General features: G+C 43.3%; 1 protein-coding gene across 1 annotated transcript; it reads left to right on the plus strand.

Annotated features, from left to right (window-relative positions):
* Positions 1–1726: 1726 nt before the first annotated feature.
* Positions 1727–9552, plus strand: LOC118380730 (protein BTG1). The gene is made up of 2 exons (XM_035767711.2): positions 1727–2177; positions 6079–9552. Exons 1-2 carry the CDS (start codon positions 2033–2035, stop codon positions 6456–6458), a joined length of 525 nt encoding a protein of 174 aa, XP_035623604.2. The 5' UTR covers positions 1727–2032; the 3' UTR covers positions 6459–9552.
* The last annotated feature ends 7297 nt before the right edge of the window (positions 9553–16849 follow it).

A 16849-nucleotide genomic window follows, 5' to 3' on the forward strand; every position in this document is an offset into this window, starting at 1 on the left:
CATCACTTCTGGCTGCACCTAAGGATTGTATAAACATGACAGTATGCCACCTGATATTTTCATACTTTCTCTCACTCCTTGACTCCCATCTCCCAATCTTCATTGTCTCTCTTTTACTTTCTTTATCTCAGAGGGAAAGTCAGGGGAATTCCTCAGCTCTGGGTATTCATTAACATCGTCTCTCACCGTGTTCCAGCCTTCTTTAGCTTAACGTCTCTGTCCCTCGCTCTCTGTCTCTATATGTGTCTTTTCCCCCATGTGGTGTGAGTAGAAATTTCTCACTCTTTTCCTCTGTAATGAATAAAGACTGGCCATTGTGTGAATGATGTTGTTCTCTGCAATGAATTGTGGCGCTGAAGGCCATTAGTGTGAATGATGTCTCTCTCTGAAATGAATTGTGGCACCGTAAGCCATTTAGCCAGGAATACTTGTAAAGAATTCCATCTTTCTTTTTATCAAGAAGAATTTACCTAAAGGGTATTGGCCTACTCCCAGTAATACTTGTAAATCAATGTTTGTGTCATTTCTGTACCTAATTTACAGGCAGTGTAAATGTGGAATACCCAAAGTCATACACACACGTTAGTGTATGTCAAACTCAGAAAAGTGTGTATTGCTGATGCATCCTGTCAGATGTGTGTGTACTGGGAGCGGAGTCAGGTGCAGGAGAGCAGAGTTGTGAACAGGTGCACACTTTATTGAGGCAGGAGAAACCAACAGACGGGCGCCACGGCATCAACACCTCCAGCCAATTGGCAAAAGTGCAAAACGCGCAAACAGTCACGATAATTATGTTCAAACAAAACAACATACCTCGTGACAAAACACGGAATATACGAACACCAGTCTGGCGCATCAAACATGACACGTAACACAAACTATATCACACAAAGACATGAGGGGGAACAGAGGAATAAATACATGCAGTGTGATTGGGAAATGCAAACCAGGTGTGCAAAACAAGACAAAACAAATAGATCAATGAAAATGGAGCGGCGATGGCTAGAAAGCCGGTCACGTCGACAGCTGAACGCCGCCCGAACAAGGAGAGGAGCCCACTTCGGCGGAAGTCGTGACACATCCTGTATGAGGGAATCCCCATTCACTGACGACCAGTGGAGCCTGTCCTCCTATAGTTCCTTTCACCAACCTCCACTGGCAAAGGAACCCAAAGCCAGAGTTTAGTTCAGTAAAAGCGGAACCAAGGGGAGAGAGGATCAACCTGTTTGAAATACGTCATTTTGTGTCTGACTCTGTTATCATTTGTGTGTATTAGGGAATTACTGGAAGTGATTATGGTAAACCCCTATACTACAGACACTAGATTCAAACAATGGCCTGCAAGAGCAACTATGACAACAACATGTACAGCATGCCTTGAATACCAACAATCATGAGCATAACCGTATCCAAAATTGTGTGCTTAATTACGCACTAATGCACATTGAACCTAACCATAATTATTCTGTCCGTTTGATGAAATAACTGAAAACCCAGTGCAAGATGTTGTTTTCGATGGGAGCACAATATAAGGGGTTAATTTTCATGCTTGTATTTTTCTCTCACGTGGTCTGTTTATTTTCAGAGCGTTGAGGCGAACAGTCCACTCCTCCTATGGGCTCGTCAGGCTGTCGGGTGGACGGGATTGGCGAGCCTTTTTTTGTTGTTGTTGTAGCTGCGCGCTGTCGCTTTCCTCCGACGGCGGGGGCGATATAAAACCCCTTTCCTCCAACACATTCGTTCACTCTGGTGGAGTAAAGTAAAGTGACATTGAAAGGGTGCCTCAACGTGGCATCCTAGAGAAAGACCCCTCTATTTACCAACAGCCGTCACCACACTCTACCGTCCTGGCACACGTAGTACCCTCCGAAACGTCCCTACCTCGACTAATAAATGACCAGCATAGGCGCCAGAGAAATAAAACAAGCGAAAGACACGGATCATTATCCGAACGTGGAGAGAAAAACAACGGATCATTTTCGGAATCATATGTAGGAAAAGCGCACGAATCGTCGTCGCAGTTGCCTTCTCAATGCATACCCTTTGTGCTCGGGGAACGATGAAACCAGAGATTAGCGCCGCGGTCGGGTTTCTGTCGAGATTTCTGCGGATAAAAGGACACGTAAATGACAGACAGCTTCAATCATTCAGCGCAAGTTTACAGGATATTTTGTCAGGTAAGACATGTGCTTCTCGTTTTGTCCTACGTTTCCAAGGCTACTTTAGATTATGACCTCTGTTGGTGTTGTGTCATTTTGTGTGTTAAGAATATGATTTTAAAGAATTGTTGTGCTTTAATCCCATTCCGAAGGGGATTTGCGTCTCTGTTCACAAAGTAACACAAGCGCCCCCCGACCATTTGCGCACGGAAAAAAAGACAAAAATAGATAAGGTGAACAACAATCTTCAATCAACAATATTCAATCGATCGAATCAACCCATGTTCTATTCAGATACATCGTCGCCTAATTCATGTTTCGGGTTAGTTACAATGTAATAACGTGGAATAAAACCGGATTTGATTTGTTCCAACAAGGAAGTGCACCTTTCGATAGTACCAGTTCAGTTGGTCGATAAACTCTTAATTAACATAAAGATGGGAGAAATCTGTACCCGGTGAATTGAATTAGTCTATCGAATTACGTAATGCAGACAATAAAACGTAGGTTGATATGAATTTGAGCAGGCAAAAAAAAGGTATGTTATAACATTTCGACCAGGAAAATAACAGACCTCTAGGATTCTGGTTATCTTTGTTATAAGAGTATTATAGCCGCCTACATGTTTTACTTGATCCTCTTGAGCGAGCCTCAATCGAATCGAAGTTAGAGAACCAAAAGGTAAATAACAAATGCAGAATAAATAGCCCGTATAGATTCCCGCCGTTGACGAACATGTATGAGTAAAGGAAAGGTATTTCTTTACAATATGTTCTAGTGTAGACATGCTAGTTCCGTGAATAACGTTAACTGTAATAAGGACACATACATTGATCGACACAGCCACTATACTATGCGTTATTGACTGCATTTGTTTTTGTACAAACCACTGACATTATTTTTTATTTATATTTCCTGTTGTAAATATACAGGCAGTTTTAACAGTCTAAAACTGGCATTGGTCTGCCAGTTAACTCAAGTGTCTGTCCCTCTAAACACTGAACACCTACACCATGACCTCAATTTGAACATGTTTTTCAACAGCTGTGTCATCTGCAAAGCCGTTCACGTTCAAATTCATATCATTTTAGAGCCGTTTTGGATGTGGGCTACACATTTAGCATATCAGGTTACAGAATTGTTTATTTCTATTCAACAAACTCTTATTTTACAATGCTATTTTCAACTAAACATTTTCCAAGGAAGTGGCTTTGTTTGTGCAGGATTTGCATAGAAAATGAGTGGAAGCTGTAGTCTGAGCATAGCTCTAGGCCAGTGCACTGTTTGTAAACAGCCAAAGTTGAAGGCAGATGGAGCAAAATGGCCGCCGTCAGAGGGTAAGTGGGGGGTTGGTAGCGGTGGGGTTGAGGCTGGAAGAGGATATCATAGGGGGAGGAGTGTAGGAAGGACATTATCTAATAAAACAAGTTGCAAAGGGGCTTTGTGAAGTGGCTGTCCTCCTCCTTCACCCCCATTTTTCATTTGTCTTCCTGAGTGACATAAAAAACTCTGTGAAGCCCCCCTGCCGCTGCTGAAGTAGGCCAGCAATCTCACTGTTGCTTACAGCTTCATTATCACAGCGTATTGTGTCTGTGTGTTCAATAAACAGGCTTTGTTTGTATATATCCACATTGAAACTGTGCTCATTGTCTAACTAGTTAGTAAACCATTTGGACTTCCTGTTTACCAGTCACCTGCTTAACCAAGGTTTGAGCAGTGACTCAATCTGAATCTGCCATAATTCCCTCAACCACACCACCACAGACCAGTGGAAATCACCCAATAGCGCCCCAAACAAATCCAAATGTGTATTTAATAAAAAGCCTCCACACATTTTATTGCCACATTATATCCTTAGGGCACTTGGCTTTAAAGAAGCACTGGAGAACTACTTTATTTAAAATATATATTTGAAACTCATCTGTTTACTTTTTGAGCCTCTCTTCTTCCCCAGTTCCCTGGTTTTAGAATAGGCCCCTCTGCTCTGACTGTTCTCGGAGTCCTTGTTTCTTTTGTGGTGCAAAAGATCAGCCCCATCATAGCTGCCTGGTGCTTTTTCACGAGTGCCAAGGCCTCCATTAGGGTGCAGTACACAGAGTTCTACTGATAACACAAAGGAGACATTATCTACCAGGGGTGTTGTGCAGGACAGGTGTTCTCCGGGCTCTGGCCTAGTTCAGAGGCTTTTCACAGGCAAACAGACAGGCAGGCAGCACAGACAGTTTAGTCACCATGCACCAATGGGGTAACTCGATACTGAGGAGTCTTAAGTGGAGAAAATAGCATGATTGGTATCACACGCACACACAGATGCATATCGAACACACATACATACTGTATATATACCAACACACGCAAGACACAGTAAATGTGAGTATTGTTAGAGGTGTTAGGTTAATTTAGACTTCTGAGAAGCGGTTTTCTAATTTAATTCTTCCCCGTTAGGCTACTATTATACGATGAAAGCAGCAGTCATGCGCGTCTTCTAAAATGAGTTAATGGGGAAGGAATGAGAACTCTTCTCTTTCTCGTGTTCTCCATAAAATGAGTAATGTGACCTATTTTCTCTCTCTCTCTCTTCTTCCAGCCTAGTTTGTCACTTAACGCCCCTTTAGATATACCATATGAATGATATCACAGTGAATCACCAACGGGTATGTGGACACACTCGTCATATTTAAAGGGACGGTGTGGCTTTAAGAGGGGGAGTTCTCCAGCCCAGATTGCTGGCCAGGACTTCACCACCTCAGTGTTGTTGTTCAGCTCCGCTCTGTTCGATGGAGGACTTTGTGCCACTCGGCCAGAAGGGGATTGTGCAATCAAACTTCTCTCTCTTTCTCTCTCTCTGCTGTGTGTCACGTAGGCTCCGGTTACAGAGCGACAAACGGTTTATTGCTGCTTATCAGCCCCATAAGCAGACTGTTATGGTTTATTACTGCGCCCTGTCAGCAGTCTGTTTTACACACACATACCACACACACACACACACACACACACACACACACACACACACACACACACACACACACACACACACACATTAGTAAGTGGAAACCCAAATACCAATATAAATAGTTGATGCTTCATTACATGGTAATAGAAATCTCTGATAAAAAAGCAGGTAAGATATTCCAATGGAATCATGTATTACCTACAAAGGAATAAAACCTTTACTTTTCCACAATCATTATTGGGGAGGTGTTTAGCACAGTAAAACATAAACAATCATTTTTTCCTTCCATTTTCCATGGAATCATGTCATTTATTATCTGTAAGTAATCCATACCACAATCGAAAGATACATCTAAACTAATAACGGTGATAGATTAGTTATGTGAACATCATCAACCAGTATTACCTTAGACTCCAGCAACTCTATAATAAAATAAAACATGATTATAGTTTGATTTGCGATACAATTACTTAAAATCCAACTATACCTCATACAGTTATTATCATGCTATTAATCACATTTATGTCCCAATTTATGACCATATTCAATGTTTATCAAAGCACATGCATCCTTATCTCGCATAACACACACACACACACACACACACACACACACACACACACACACACACACTAGGAACTAAGGCTGATCAGGTGCAGACAGCTTTGCACCCTGCTTCTCCCTCAGATAGACGTCTGAAAGTAGCAGAGATTTAGCTTACTGGCTCTCACCTGTAAACACCAGACAGCATCTCTTACATCTATCCCTCTTTCTTTCTCTCCCTCTCTCTCTTGTCTCCTCATACAGAACTACACAGGCTCTACTATAGGGTAACCGAAGAACAACAGTTACCCCCTCTGTGCCCTTTTTTGGCAATACAAGCAATACCATGGTAACCTAATAGTGTTCCAATGATGATGAAACTCATGGTAACCCGATAATAACCTCCTCTCTCTTTCTCCACAGAGCAATACAAGCACCACTGGTTCCCTGACAGGCCATGCAAGGGCTCGGGCTACCGCTGCATCCGCATCAACCACAAGATGGATCCCCTGGTGGGGCAGGCAGGCCAGCGCATCGGCCTGACCATCAATCAGCTCTACCTGCTGCTGCCTAGTGAGCTCACCCTCTGGGTGGACCCCTTCGAGGTGTCCTACCGCATTGGCGAGGACGGCTCCATCTGCGTGCTCTACGAGTCCCAGCCGGTAGCCCCGGCGCCGTCGGGAGGCAGTGCGGTCACCTCGACCCCCATGGTGGACAGTCACATCAGCTGCAAGGAGGCGGCGGGGATGCTGGGTAGGACCAGCCCTTCCAAAGCCTACAACATGATGACTATGTCCAGCTAAGGGCTGCCACCCGCCACGTCGGGTCGTGGGTTTCGCCCTAGTTGGTCGATGGCGAACCTTTTTAAAGCTAAAAAGAAATGAAATGAAAAAGAGAAAAAAAGGAGGAGAAAAGGCAGAGGATGTGGCCTATCGTCCAGGTGAAACCTTGTAGGTTTGATATTTCTTTCTCCTTCCTCGCTCCATAGTCTGTTATGTTGTGTTGTGGGATCTACCAGAGGCTTCGTTTTTCCCCCCGCGGAGAGGACTGTGTGGAGCGTGGAGCTGTTGGGGGCAGCTAAAACAAACCAAGAAACCGAACAGAGAAACAGCGCAGAGAAGGGGCTGCTTTTTGTTTTCGTTTTTTTACACCGGTCTATCATTGTTGACTTTGCACTTTCTTCTCCACGTGGTTACAATGGGTACCATGTCACCACCACCCCCACCACCCTCTCAAAAGCTTCAAGGAACTGCTGTCAAGAACCATACCGTTAAATTTCAGCCTTTTATCTACTTCCTGTTGTTATTGGTTGTACTTCCTGTCTAGGAAGGAAGTTTAGGGGCTGAGGTCCGGACTGTGCCTGTTTCTAGGTCAGTCTCTGGGGAAACGCCCTAAGTAATTTTCTTCTAAAACCCAGTTTTTGGACCACAGGGTATTTCTTTACCCCCAGAGGCTGCCCCATATACCAGTGTCGAGCTTCAGGAAGCCCCTCCACCTCCATATGGAAGTGCAGTGGAATGCGCTGTGACACCTGTTGCTAAGGACAGTAATGTGTCACAGCGCACCCCACCAACACTCCCAACCATGTATGTGTAGCTTTCTGGGGAGGGCTGGGTATTTGTCCCCTCCCCTTCGATCAATGTTGGTTTGAAATTCACAATCAAGTTCTCGTTTTGTTTATATCCCTCCATCCCCACCCTGACCTTTGGCCCTCTCCAAATTCAAAGTGTAGCATAGGTGGCACTATATTTTCACCAAAATCTGGATCGTTTGTTTTGGTTGTTGTGGCCCTGTCAGAAGAAATGACATTGAATGCACTTTTGACATTTAGATTGTGTGGGATGTGTACTTCTAGAGAAATCCATCTTCATTCCATTCGCTCCAATGTCATCTTTCATGAGTTCCCCTCCTTTTTTTTGTTGTAAATTACTCACAGCTCTTACGTCAGGCTAGACCCCACTCTATAGAATTGGGGAGAGTAACTCTGAAGGTTTTAAAAAGTTTTCACAATGTAAGCATTTCATTCAGATCCGTTCAGGTTTTGGTAGGTAGGTGCGGTTTGTGACAGGTTAGGCGTCTGTTGTCCGTTTGTAAGGCACTTTTCTCGGAAGCCCCCCCCGACACACACACACACACACAGATGGCAATTTGAGACACTTCTAGAACTCTGATAGATCTCTCTGCAGCTGTCGAGGGGTGTGTGAGTGTAGCCAAAGGGAAGTCTGTACGCCCCTGACTGGGTCCAAGGCTTTCAACACCTCTCCTTTCTTCTGTCTCTCAGTTTGGGTGAGGGGTGCTTTGCCCAACGTAGGACTTCAATGTTACACCTATGAGCCATTCTCTGGAGAACCGAGAGAGAACCAGCGTAATGTTAGCCAGCCTGGGTCGAGGTGCTGCTGGACCCTCTCTGGAGGTGTCCCTGTCAGGGCAGACAGACACAAGAAGCCCCTCTGGTGCCACATATCACCCCCAGCCAGCCAACCAACCAGCCAACCCCCTCCCCCCAATAGCAGTACGGAGCAAGCAGTAACACATATCGTCTATCCTCGCACCAGGGGAGGGAATGGAGGTGGTGCGGGGGGCCAGAGCCGGATACTCTCGTCCAGGGCAGCTACAATCCCTCCGGCCCCCTCTAAACTAACCTCCACCCAACCAACCCCCTCTTGGCGGTGGAGAGCAAAGCCAGCACATGCACTCAGCGCACTCCGTCTGCACTGGGAGCCCACATAGAGACAGGCAACAAAGAGGAGTCAAAGGATAGGAAGTGGCGGTACACAGTCCAAGTTTCTTTGTTTCTTAGGCTGAGCACTGAACTAGTTTACATGGGTGCAATAGGACGATGGTGGTGTCAGTCGTTCTATAGCTCACTCCTGGTTGGCCGCGCCACAGACAGACGATGTGACAGGTTGTGGGGTTTCGGGGCTTTTATCCGCTAAGCTGGCCAGGCTGGGCACCAGCCCATCAGACCTACATGTGCTGCTTTAAGCTCCCTAAGCACAGAGGATCATGGGTAATGGATCTGTGGTTGTTGATGCACTGCACACCCTATCCTCCCTCATCCACTCCCCTCCTCCTCACTGTCCTCCCTCTCTCCATTTCTCCTGGTGCTCCTTCATCAATCTGTGGAAAAAGCAGTGTCTCCACATGAGCCAGATGGACATGTCTGAGAGAGGAGCCCAGAGCTTTGTTGTTGTGGTTGAAAACCAGCTTTTTAAAAACCTTGCAGCTCCTCTATTGCTTCGATTATGGCAGCTATCGATGTTGTTATGAGATTGGTCTGTGTTTCAGACGTAGCAAGTTGTCCCTCTTTTTGCTATATGTATTTTAAAGTCACAGAGGTGTAGCATCTCATCCCCCCCTCCCTTTCTCCCTAGTCTGATCATCTATCCCAATTTGAACAGACTTCATTTTTAGACCTACCAAAAAGGAAACGAAGCCGAAATTGTTTGATCTCTTTCTCAACAGTAACACCACCACCAAAACAATTGGATTTAGTCCACAATATCGGATCTGTAAATGCATCCATTCAGCCTTTGCGCACATAGGTTTCAGAAACGTTGTGAAAAGTGTTTTTGAATAGTCGGAGGTAATAGCACATAAAATGCACTAAATATGTGAAGTTGAAGTTGTGACGTTTTTGAGATGCGAGGAGTCTCTTCTGGAATGTATTACCAAACTCAGGCCTGGGACATTCAATAAAAACCCTTCTGGAAAAGCCTGGGACATTCAATAAAAACCCTTCTAGAAAAGCCTGGGACATTCAATAAAAACCCTTCTAGAAAAGCCTGGGACATTCAATAAAAACCCTTCTAGAAAAGCCTGGGACATTCAATAAAAACCCTTCTGGAAAAGCCTGGGACATTCAATAAAAACCCTTCTGGAAAAGCCTGGGACTAGAAAAGCCTGGGACATTCAATAAAAACCCTTCTAGAAAAGCCTGGGACATTCAATAAAAACCCTTCTAGAAAAGCCTGGGACATTCAATAAAAACCCTTCTAGAAAAGCCTGGGACATTCAATAAAACCCTTCTAGAAAAGCCTGGGACATTCAATAAAAACCCTTCTAGAAAAGCCTGGGACATTCAATAAAAACCCTTCTAGAAAAGCCTGGGACATTCAATAAAAACCCTTCTGGAAAAGCCTGGGACATTCAATAAAAACCCTTCTAGAAAAGCCTGGGACATTCAATAAAAACCCTTCTAGAAAAGCCTGGGACATTCAATAAAAACCCTTCTAGAAAAGCCTGGGACATTCAATAAAAACCCTTCTGGAAAAGCCTGGGACATTCAATAAAAACCCTTCTAGAAAAGCCTGGGACATTCAATAAAAACCCTTCTAGAAAAGCCTGGGACATTCAATAAAAACCCTTCTAGAAAAGCCTGGGACATTCAATAAAAACCCTTCTAGAAAAGCCTGGGACATTCAATAAAAACCCTTCTAGAAAAGCCTGGGACATTCAATAAAAACCCTTCTAGAAAAGCCTGGGACATTCAATAAAAACCCTTCTAGAAAAGCCTGGGACATTCAATAAAAACCCTTCTGGAAAAGCCTGGGACATTCAATAAAAACCCTTCTAGAAAAGCCTGGGACATTCAATAAAAACCCTTCTAGAAAAGCCTGGGACATTCAATAAAAACCCTTCTAGAAAAGCCTGGGACATTCAATAAAAACCCTTCTGGAAAAGCCTGGGACATTCAATAAAAACCCTTCTGGAAAAGCCTGGGACATTCAATAAAAACCCTTCTAGAAAAGCCTGGGACATTCAATAAAAACCCTTCTGGAAAAGCCTGGGACATTCAATAAAAACCCTTCTAGAAAAGCCTGGGACATTCAATAAAAACCCTTCTGGAAAAGCCTGGGACATTCAATAAAAACCCTTCTAGAAAAGCCTGGGACATTCAATAAAAACCCTTCTAGAAAAGCCTGGGACATTCAATAAAAACCCTTCTAGAAAAGCCTGGGACATTCAATAAAAACCCTTCTGGAAAAGCTGTGCATGTTAAGACGTGAAACGGGAAGGGAATAGTCATCAATGATTCATCAATGATTTTAGAATTATTGCCACTTTCACATTTAGGGTGTTTTACATATTCTATAATCTCTTGCTATTGTACACCATATGGTAGAATACATGCATAACATTACACAATGGGAAGTGCCAATCATTTGTTTTGAGGTGTTTGGATGTATTTCTTTTGCATTTCCTAGTTTTAACACGGATAACTATTTTCGTAAGTGAAGCCATTTGTGATGGGAGTGTTGGCAAGGACCAATCTGTTTTGGTAAAAGAAATATCAGTTTCCATGCCCTGTACTGATAGACTTATCCTTTGTTTTTTAAAAACTTACAAAACAAGAAAAACGTTTAAAAAATCTGAGCGTACCCAAGAAGAAAAGCTGTCTACTCTACCTTGTGATTTCATGTCAGTACATCTTTATTGTGTTCATTTTCTTTTCCTTGGGTATGTCGTGATGAACTGCTGTAAATTTGTACAGTTCATGTAAATTGATTGTGCGAAAGTTGTACAGATTTCTATATTTTGGAAGAAATTTTTTTTTTTTCTCTGTAATAAAATATTTCCTATCTTGGCAACATATTCCTGTGATGCTGGTCTTTCTTTTTACGGGGAATGAGAATCCATAGATGAACGGGAGTCAATATCCAAACAAAGTTAATAGCGGAGTCTTCTGTCAAAATGGCCGACTGAAATCTATTAAGATACAACAGAATATGAAACGAAGGACGTTAAAAACCTGAAGCTTTTTGCTGTTATTTGTTAGGCTGTTATTTTGAATGTAGAGAAGGGTTCTGTTTCATGTCATCTCTTACTGTACACCACAGGCTGCAGAGGGGAGGATGGCTCAGAACAATGGCCGGAGAGGATGCAAAGGCATCAAACAACTGGAAACCAGATGTTTGATGTATTTCATACCATTCCACCTAATCCACTCCATCCATTACCACGAGCCCATCCGCCCCAATTAAGGTGCCACCAACCTCCTGTGCTGTACATAGAATAGGCTCCAATATGAGACAGCTGTGAAGATGCACAGCCCAGATGGGGATTTGACCTTTGTCCCAGTAGATGAGTGGGATGTCTGTGCCAACAATGGCATGATATACAGTAGGATTGCACACAACACTATCAATAATAAGTGTCATCATTTGAACAATACATAAAAATAGAATGGCATAAACTGCCTTGTATGGAACAGATAGTAGCCTACTTGCAAGGAATTCTGTATTCTTCCCAAGAAATACATAGCATGCTTTAACAGATGATAAATGATATGCTGTTTATGTTTTTACTCTGTAGTTGCTGTGGTATAGAGCCACTATACCACAGCAAGTGTGACAAGACTGTCTGGAACAGGTATTATCATTGGTTTGCAGGTCCTGGATTATGGAGACTGCTTCTATGAAGTCTTTTCTATTATATCTGAACCAGCCAGAAAACTGATTAGAAGCTTTGTCTCAGGTTAAGACCTTTGTCAACTTGAGGCTCGGCTGCTCAGACTGCACACATCTAATGCCTCAAAGCCCACATGGTATTTTCCTACTAATGGAAATGCACGTGGCTCCATCATCAGGTCCGTGAGTCGATGAGACAGACAGAAAGATGGTGTATACACAAGGACTTTCAAACTCCAAAAGTGCTGTCTACACACACACACACACACACACACACACACACACACACACACACACACACACACACACACACACACACACACACACACACACACACACACACACACACACACACACACACACACACACACACACACACACACACACACACACAACAGAAAGAGGTGACTCCACAAAACATTACTTCTGGATAAAGACTGCAATCTCTCCAGCCCTCTGACTCAAAAATGACTTTTTTTTTTGCTCCTTTTCGACAAAGACAAAATGGGAAGACAGAAGAAGAGCGGGTTTGACAGGAGCCGAGGGGGTGGAATACGTTTGGCCTCGGGTCCCAGGGCAGGCTTTAGCTCTCCACACATTGGTCAGGGATGAAGCCCAGGAGAGGGGGGACGTGGGTAGTGTTGGTCCAGAGTGGGATTCAGTCAGCGTTATTATTCAGTGTTAAAAATGTCTGAAATGTGATATGAGTGGGGAGGTTTTTGGTGAGTCAGCCTACTTATAGAGTAGAGTTGAAAGATTGTTGTTGGTGGATATATTGTATAGTGGTGAGTCAGCCTACTTATAGAGTAAAGTTGAAAGATTGTTGTTGATGGATATATTGAGTAGTGGTGAAAGTTCAGCTACTATAGAGTAGAGTTGAAAGATTGTTGTTGATGGATATATTGAGTAGTGGTGAAAGTTAAGCTACTTATAAGTAGAGTTGAAAGATTGTTGTTGATGGATATATTGAGTAGTGGTGAAAGTTAAGCTACTTATAGAGTAGAGTTGAAAGATTGTTGTTGATGGATATATTGTATAGTGGTGAGTCAGCCTACTTATAGAGTAGAGTTGAAAGATTGATGTTGATGGATATATTGAGTAGTGGTGAGTCAGCCTACTTATTAGAGTTGAAAGATTGTTGTTGATGGATATATTGAGTAGTGGTGAGTCAGCCTACTTATAGAGTAGAGTTGAAAGATTGTTGTTGATGGATATATTGTAGTGGTGAGTCAGGATAGAGTTGAAAGATTGTTGTTGATGGATATATTGAGTAGTGGTGAAAGTTAAGCTACTTATAGAGTAGAGTTGAAAGATTGTTGTTGATGAATATATTGAGTAGTGGTGAGTCAGCCTACTTATAGAGTAGAGTTGAAAGATTGTTGTTGATGGATATATTGAGTAGTGGTGAAAGTTAAGCTACTTATAGAGTAGAGTTGAAAGATTGTTGTTGATGGATATATTGAGTAGTGGTGAGTCAGCCTACTTATAGAGTAGAGTTGAAAGATTGTTGTTGATGGATATATTGAGTAGTGGTGAGTCAGCCTACTTATAGAGTAGAGTTGAAAGATTGTTGTTGATGGATATATTGAGTAGTGGTGAAAGTTAAGCTACTTATAGAGTAGAGTTGAAAGATTGTTGTTGATGGATATATTGAGTAGTGGTGAGTCAGCCTACTTATAGAGTAGAGTTGAAAGATTGTTGTTGATGGATATATTGAGTAGTGGTGAAAGTTAAGCTACTTATAGAGTAGAGTTGAAAGATTGTTGTTGATGGATATATTGAGTAGTGGTGAGTCAGCCTACTTATAGAGTAGAGTTGAAAGATTGTTGTTGATGGATATATTGAGTAGTGGTGAAAGTTAAGCTACTTATAGAGTAGAGTTGAAAGATTGTTGTTGATGGATATATTGTATAGTGGTGAGTCAGCCTACTTATAGAGTAGAGTTGAAAGACTTGCAGATGGAAATGTCGTGTAGAGGTAAAAGAGTTGCAGATGGAAATGTCGTGTAGAGGTAAAAGACTTGCAGATGGAAATGTCGTGTAGAGGTAAAATAGTTGCAGATGGAAATGTCGTGTAGAGGTAAAAGAGTTGCAGATGGAAATGTCGTGTAGAGGTAAAAGAGTTGCAGATGGAAATGTCGTGTAGAGGTAAAAGAGTTGCAGATGGAAATGTCGTGTAGAGGTAAAAGAGTTGCAGATGGAAATGTCGTGTAGAGGTAAAATAGTTGCAGATGGATATGTCGTGTAGAGGTAAAATAGTTGCAGATGATGTGTAGATCTGAGTGATTGTTTCAGATATGTATCGTGTTGAGCTGAATTGATTCTCAATTCTACACGACAGAGATTCATGTCTGCTCTCCCCAGCACATTTCTTTCTAAGTGTTCTGCAATGTTACACGGTCCCGAACGCAACCCGAATAGCTTGTCTAAATAGAACCAGGTCAAAGTTTCACAGGGTGTGTCTGCCGTTCAGGCCTGTGGTGTGTTGTATATGAAAATGTTATCTTGGGAAACCCAAACAAGCCAACACTAACACGGACGGAGGCCTTGCCAGCCCAACATTGGACTGGAGTTTGAAGAGTTTTGCAACTCCACTTGAGCAAGACGTTTTTCATGGTCGTCTCTGCCATCTGTTTAGCTCTGTTAACAGGGATGATACCTTAGTATATGAACGATGCTTGTATAACACAGAGAGAGACAATGAAATAAGGCCTGTGTTTTACGCTCACAATGCATTTATTATGCAGTAAGAATGAAACTACTAGGCCTGACAACACTCTCATTTCCCCATTCAGAATGTCATTATAGCACTTGGCTGTTATGTCATCTACTTGCCATCATGTCTAACTTTCACCGTAATTGCTGATAAAAGTTCATTGTAATGTCTCTCCCTTCTTCTCACACAACGACAAAGCAGCCTTTGTGGAGATCAGCCTATTAGTCAGGCTGATGGAAGGTGTGGTTGATTACTGTGTAGAGATACTGTCAATAGAAGGGTTGGTCTCCAGATTTAGAAAGATCAGGACTCAACTGGTTAACCCGGTTCTTGTGGGAAAGTAGGTGCATTTCACTCCAGGTCGAGTCCAGTGTTTGTGCTTAATACTTAGGTTGTGTTTGGTAGTGTTATTGGCCATTCGTCACATCATTTAATGGATGAATGTTGATGGAATAAGAATGTGTGTGTGAATAGTTAGTGTGTGAATGGTGTGTGTAAGTACTCTAGGAGAGTGTGTGTATGGTTGTGCTGCAGGAACAAAGACAGGATGAGGGAATGTGTGTATGTATCACGGGGCGAGGCAGACATCTGGGGTCCTCTCCGTTGCCAGCCGTGTGTCAGAGATCACAGGACTCTGCCCCTCCTGAGTTTTGTGTGTGTGTGTGTGTGTGTGTGTGTGTGTGTGTGTGTGTGTGTGTGTGTGTGTGTGTGTGTGTGTGTGTGTGTGTGTGTGTGTGTGTGTGTGTAGGCCTGCAGCAGTGTGTGTGTGTCCCTCATTCAGTGGCCAATGTTTAGAGGACAAAGGATGTGCTGCAGCTGCTCTAATTACAGTTTTTCTCAAGTGTGCCGGCCACAGGGAGAGAGTGTGTGGGCGGGCGTGCGTGTGTTTGTGTTTGTGTGTGTGTACGCAATTGCATGTGTTTGCTAATGTTTCTGTGTTTGCGTGTCTCCTGCACAGTGGTTTGTACTGTCTGCATCTGTGAGTACATTACCACTTGTACATGTGTTGGAGTCTATTTATTTCTGTGTTTATGAGGGTATCAATGACAGACAAAGGCCAAACCCAATCCCCTCTGATGCAGGCCAGGCCAGACTAGCTTGGGCTGGTTTGTCTCCAGGGCCTGCCTGTCTGTCTGTCTGTCTGTCTGTCTGTCTGTCTGTCTGTCTGTCTGTCTGTCTGTCTGTCTGTCTGTCTGTCTGTCTGTCTGCCTGCCTGCCTGCCTGCCTGCCTGCCTGCCTGCCTGCCTGCCTATTATCCCTACAGGCACTGTTCACTCCTCTGACATCTGCTTGATGGCATGGCCATTTCATCACCCTGCAGAGATAGAGGGAACCAGGACAACAGAGAGGTTGGGGAGAACAACAGATAATAACCAGGACATCAGAGATGGTGGGGAGAAGAACGGGGAGTAACCAGGACACCAGAGGTTAGGGAGAAAAGCATGGAATAACCAGGATAACAAAGAGGTTGGGGAGAACAACAGATAATAACCAGGACAACAGAAGTTGGGCAGAAAAACAGTGAATAACCAGGATAACAGAGGTTGGGGAGAACAACAGGGAATAACCAGGACAACAGAGAGGTTGGGGAGAACAACAGATAATAACCAGGACAACAGAAGTTGGGCAGAAAAACAGTGAATAACCAGGATAACAGAGGTTGGGGAGAACAACAGGGAATAACCAGGACAACAGAGAGGTTGGAGAGAACAACAGAGAATAACCAGGACAACAGAAGTTGGGGAGAACAACAGGGAATAACCAGGACAACAGAGAGGTTGGGGAGAACAACAGAGAATAACCAGGACAACAGAGAGGTTGGGGAGAACAACAGAGAATAACCAGGACAACAGAGAGGTTGGGGAGAACAACAGAGAATAACCAGGACAACAGAGAGGTTGGGGAGAACAACAGAGAATAACCAGGACAACAGAAGTTGGGGAGAACAACAGATAATAATCAGGACAACAGAAGTTGGGGAGAACAACAGAGAATAACCAGGACAACAGAGAGGTTGGGGAGAACAACAGAGAATAACCAGGACAACAGAGAGGTTGGGGAGAACAACA

Source organism: Oncorhynchus keta, unplaced genomic scaffold, assembly GCF_023373465.1.
Source record: "Oncorhynchus keta strain PuntledgeMale-10-30-2019 unplaced genomic scaffold, Oket_V2 Un_contig_2440_pilon_pilon, whole genome shotgun sequence".
In the NCBI taxonomy this organism is placed as follows: domain Eukaryota; kingdom Metazoa; phylum Chordata; class Actinopteri; order Salmoniformes; family Salmonidae; genus Oncorhynchus; species Oncorhynchus keta.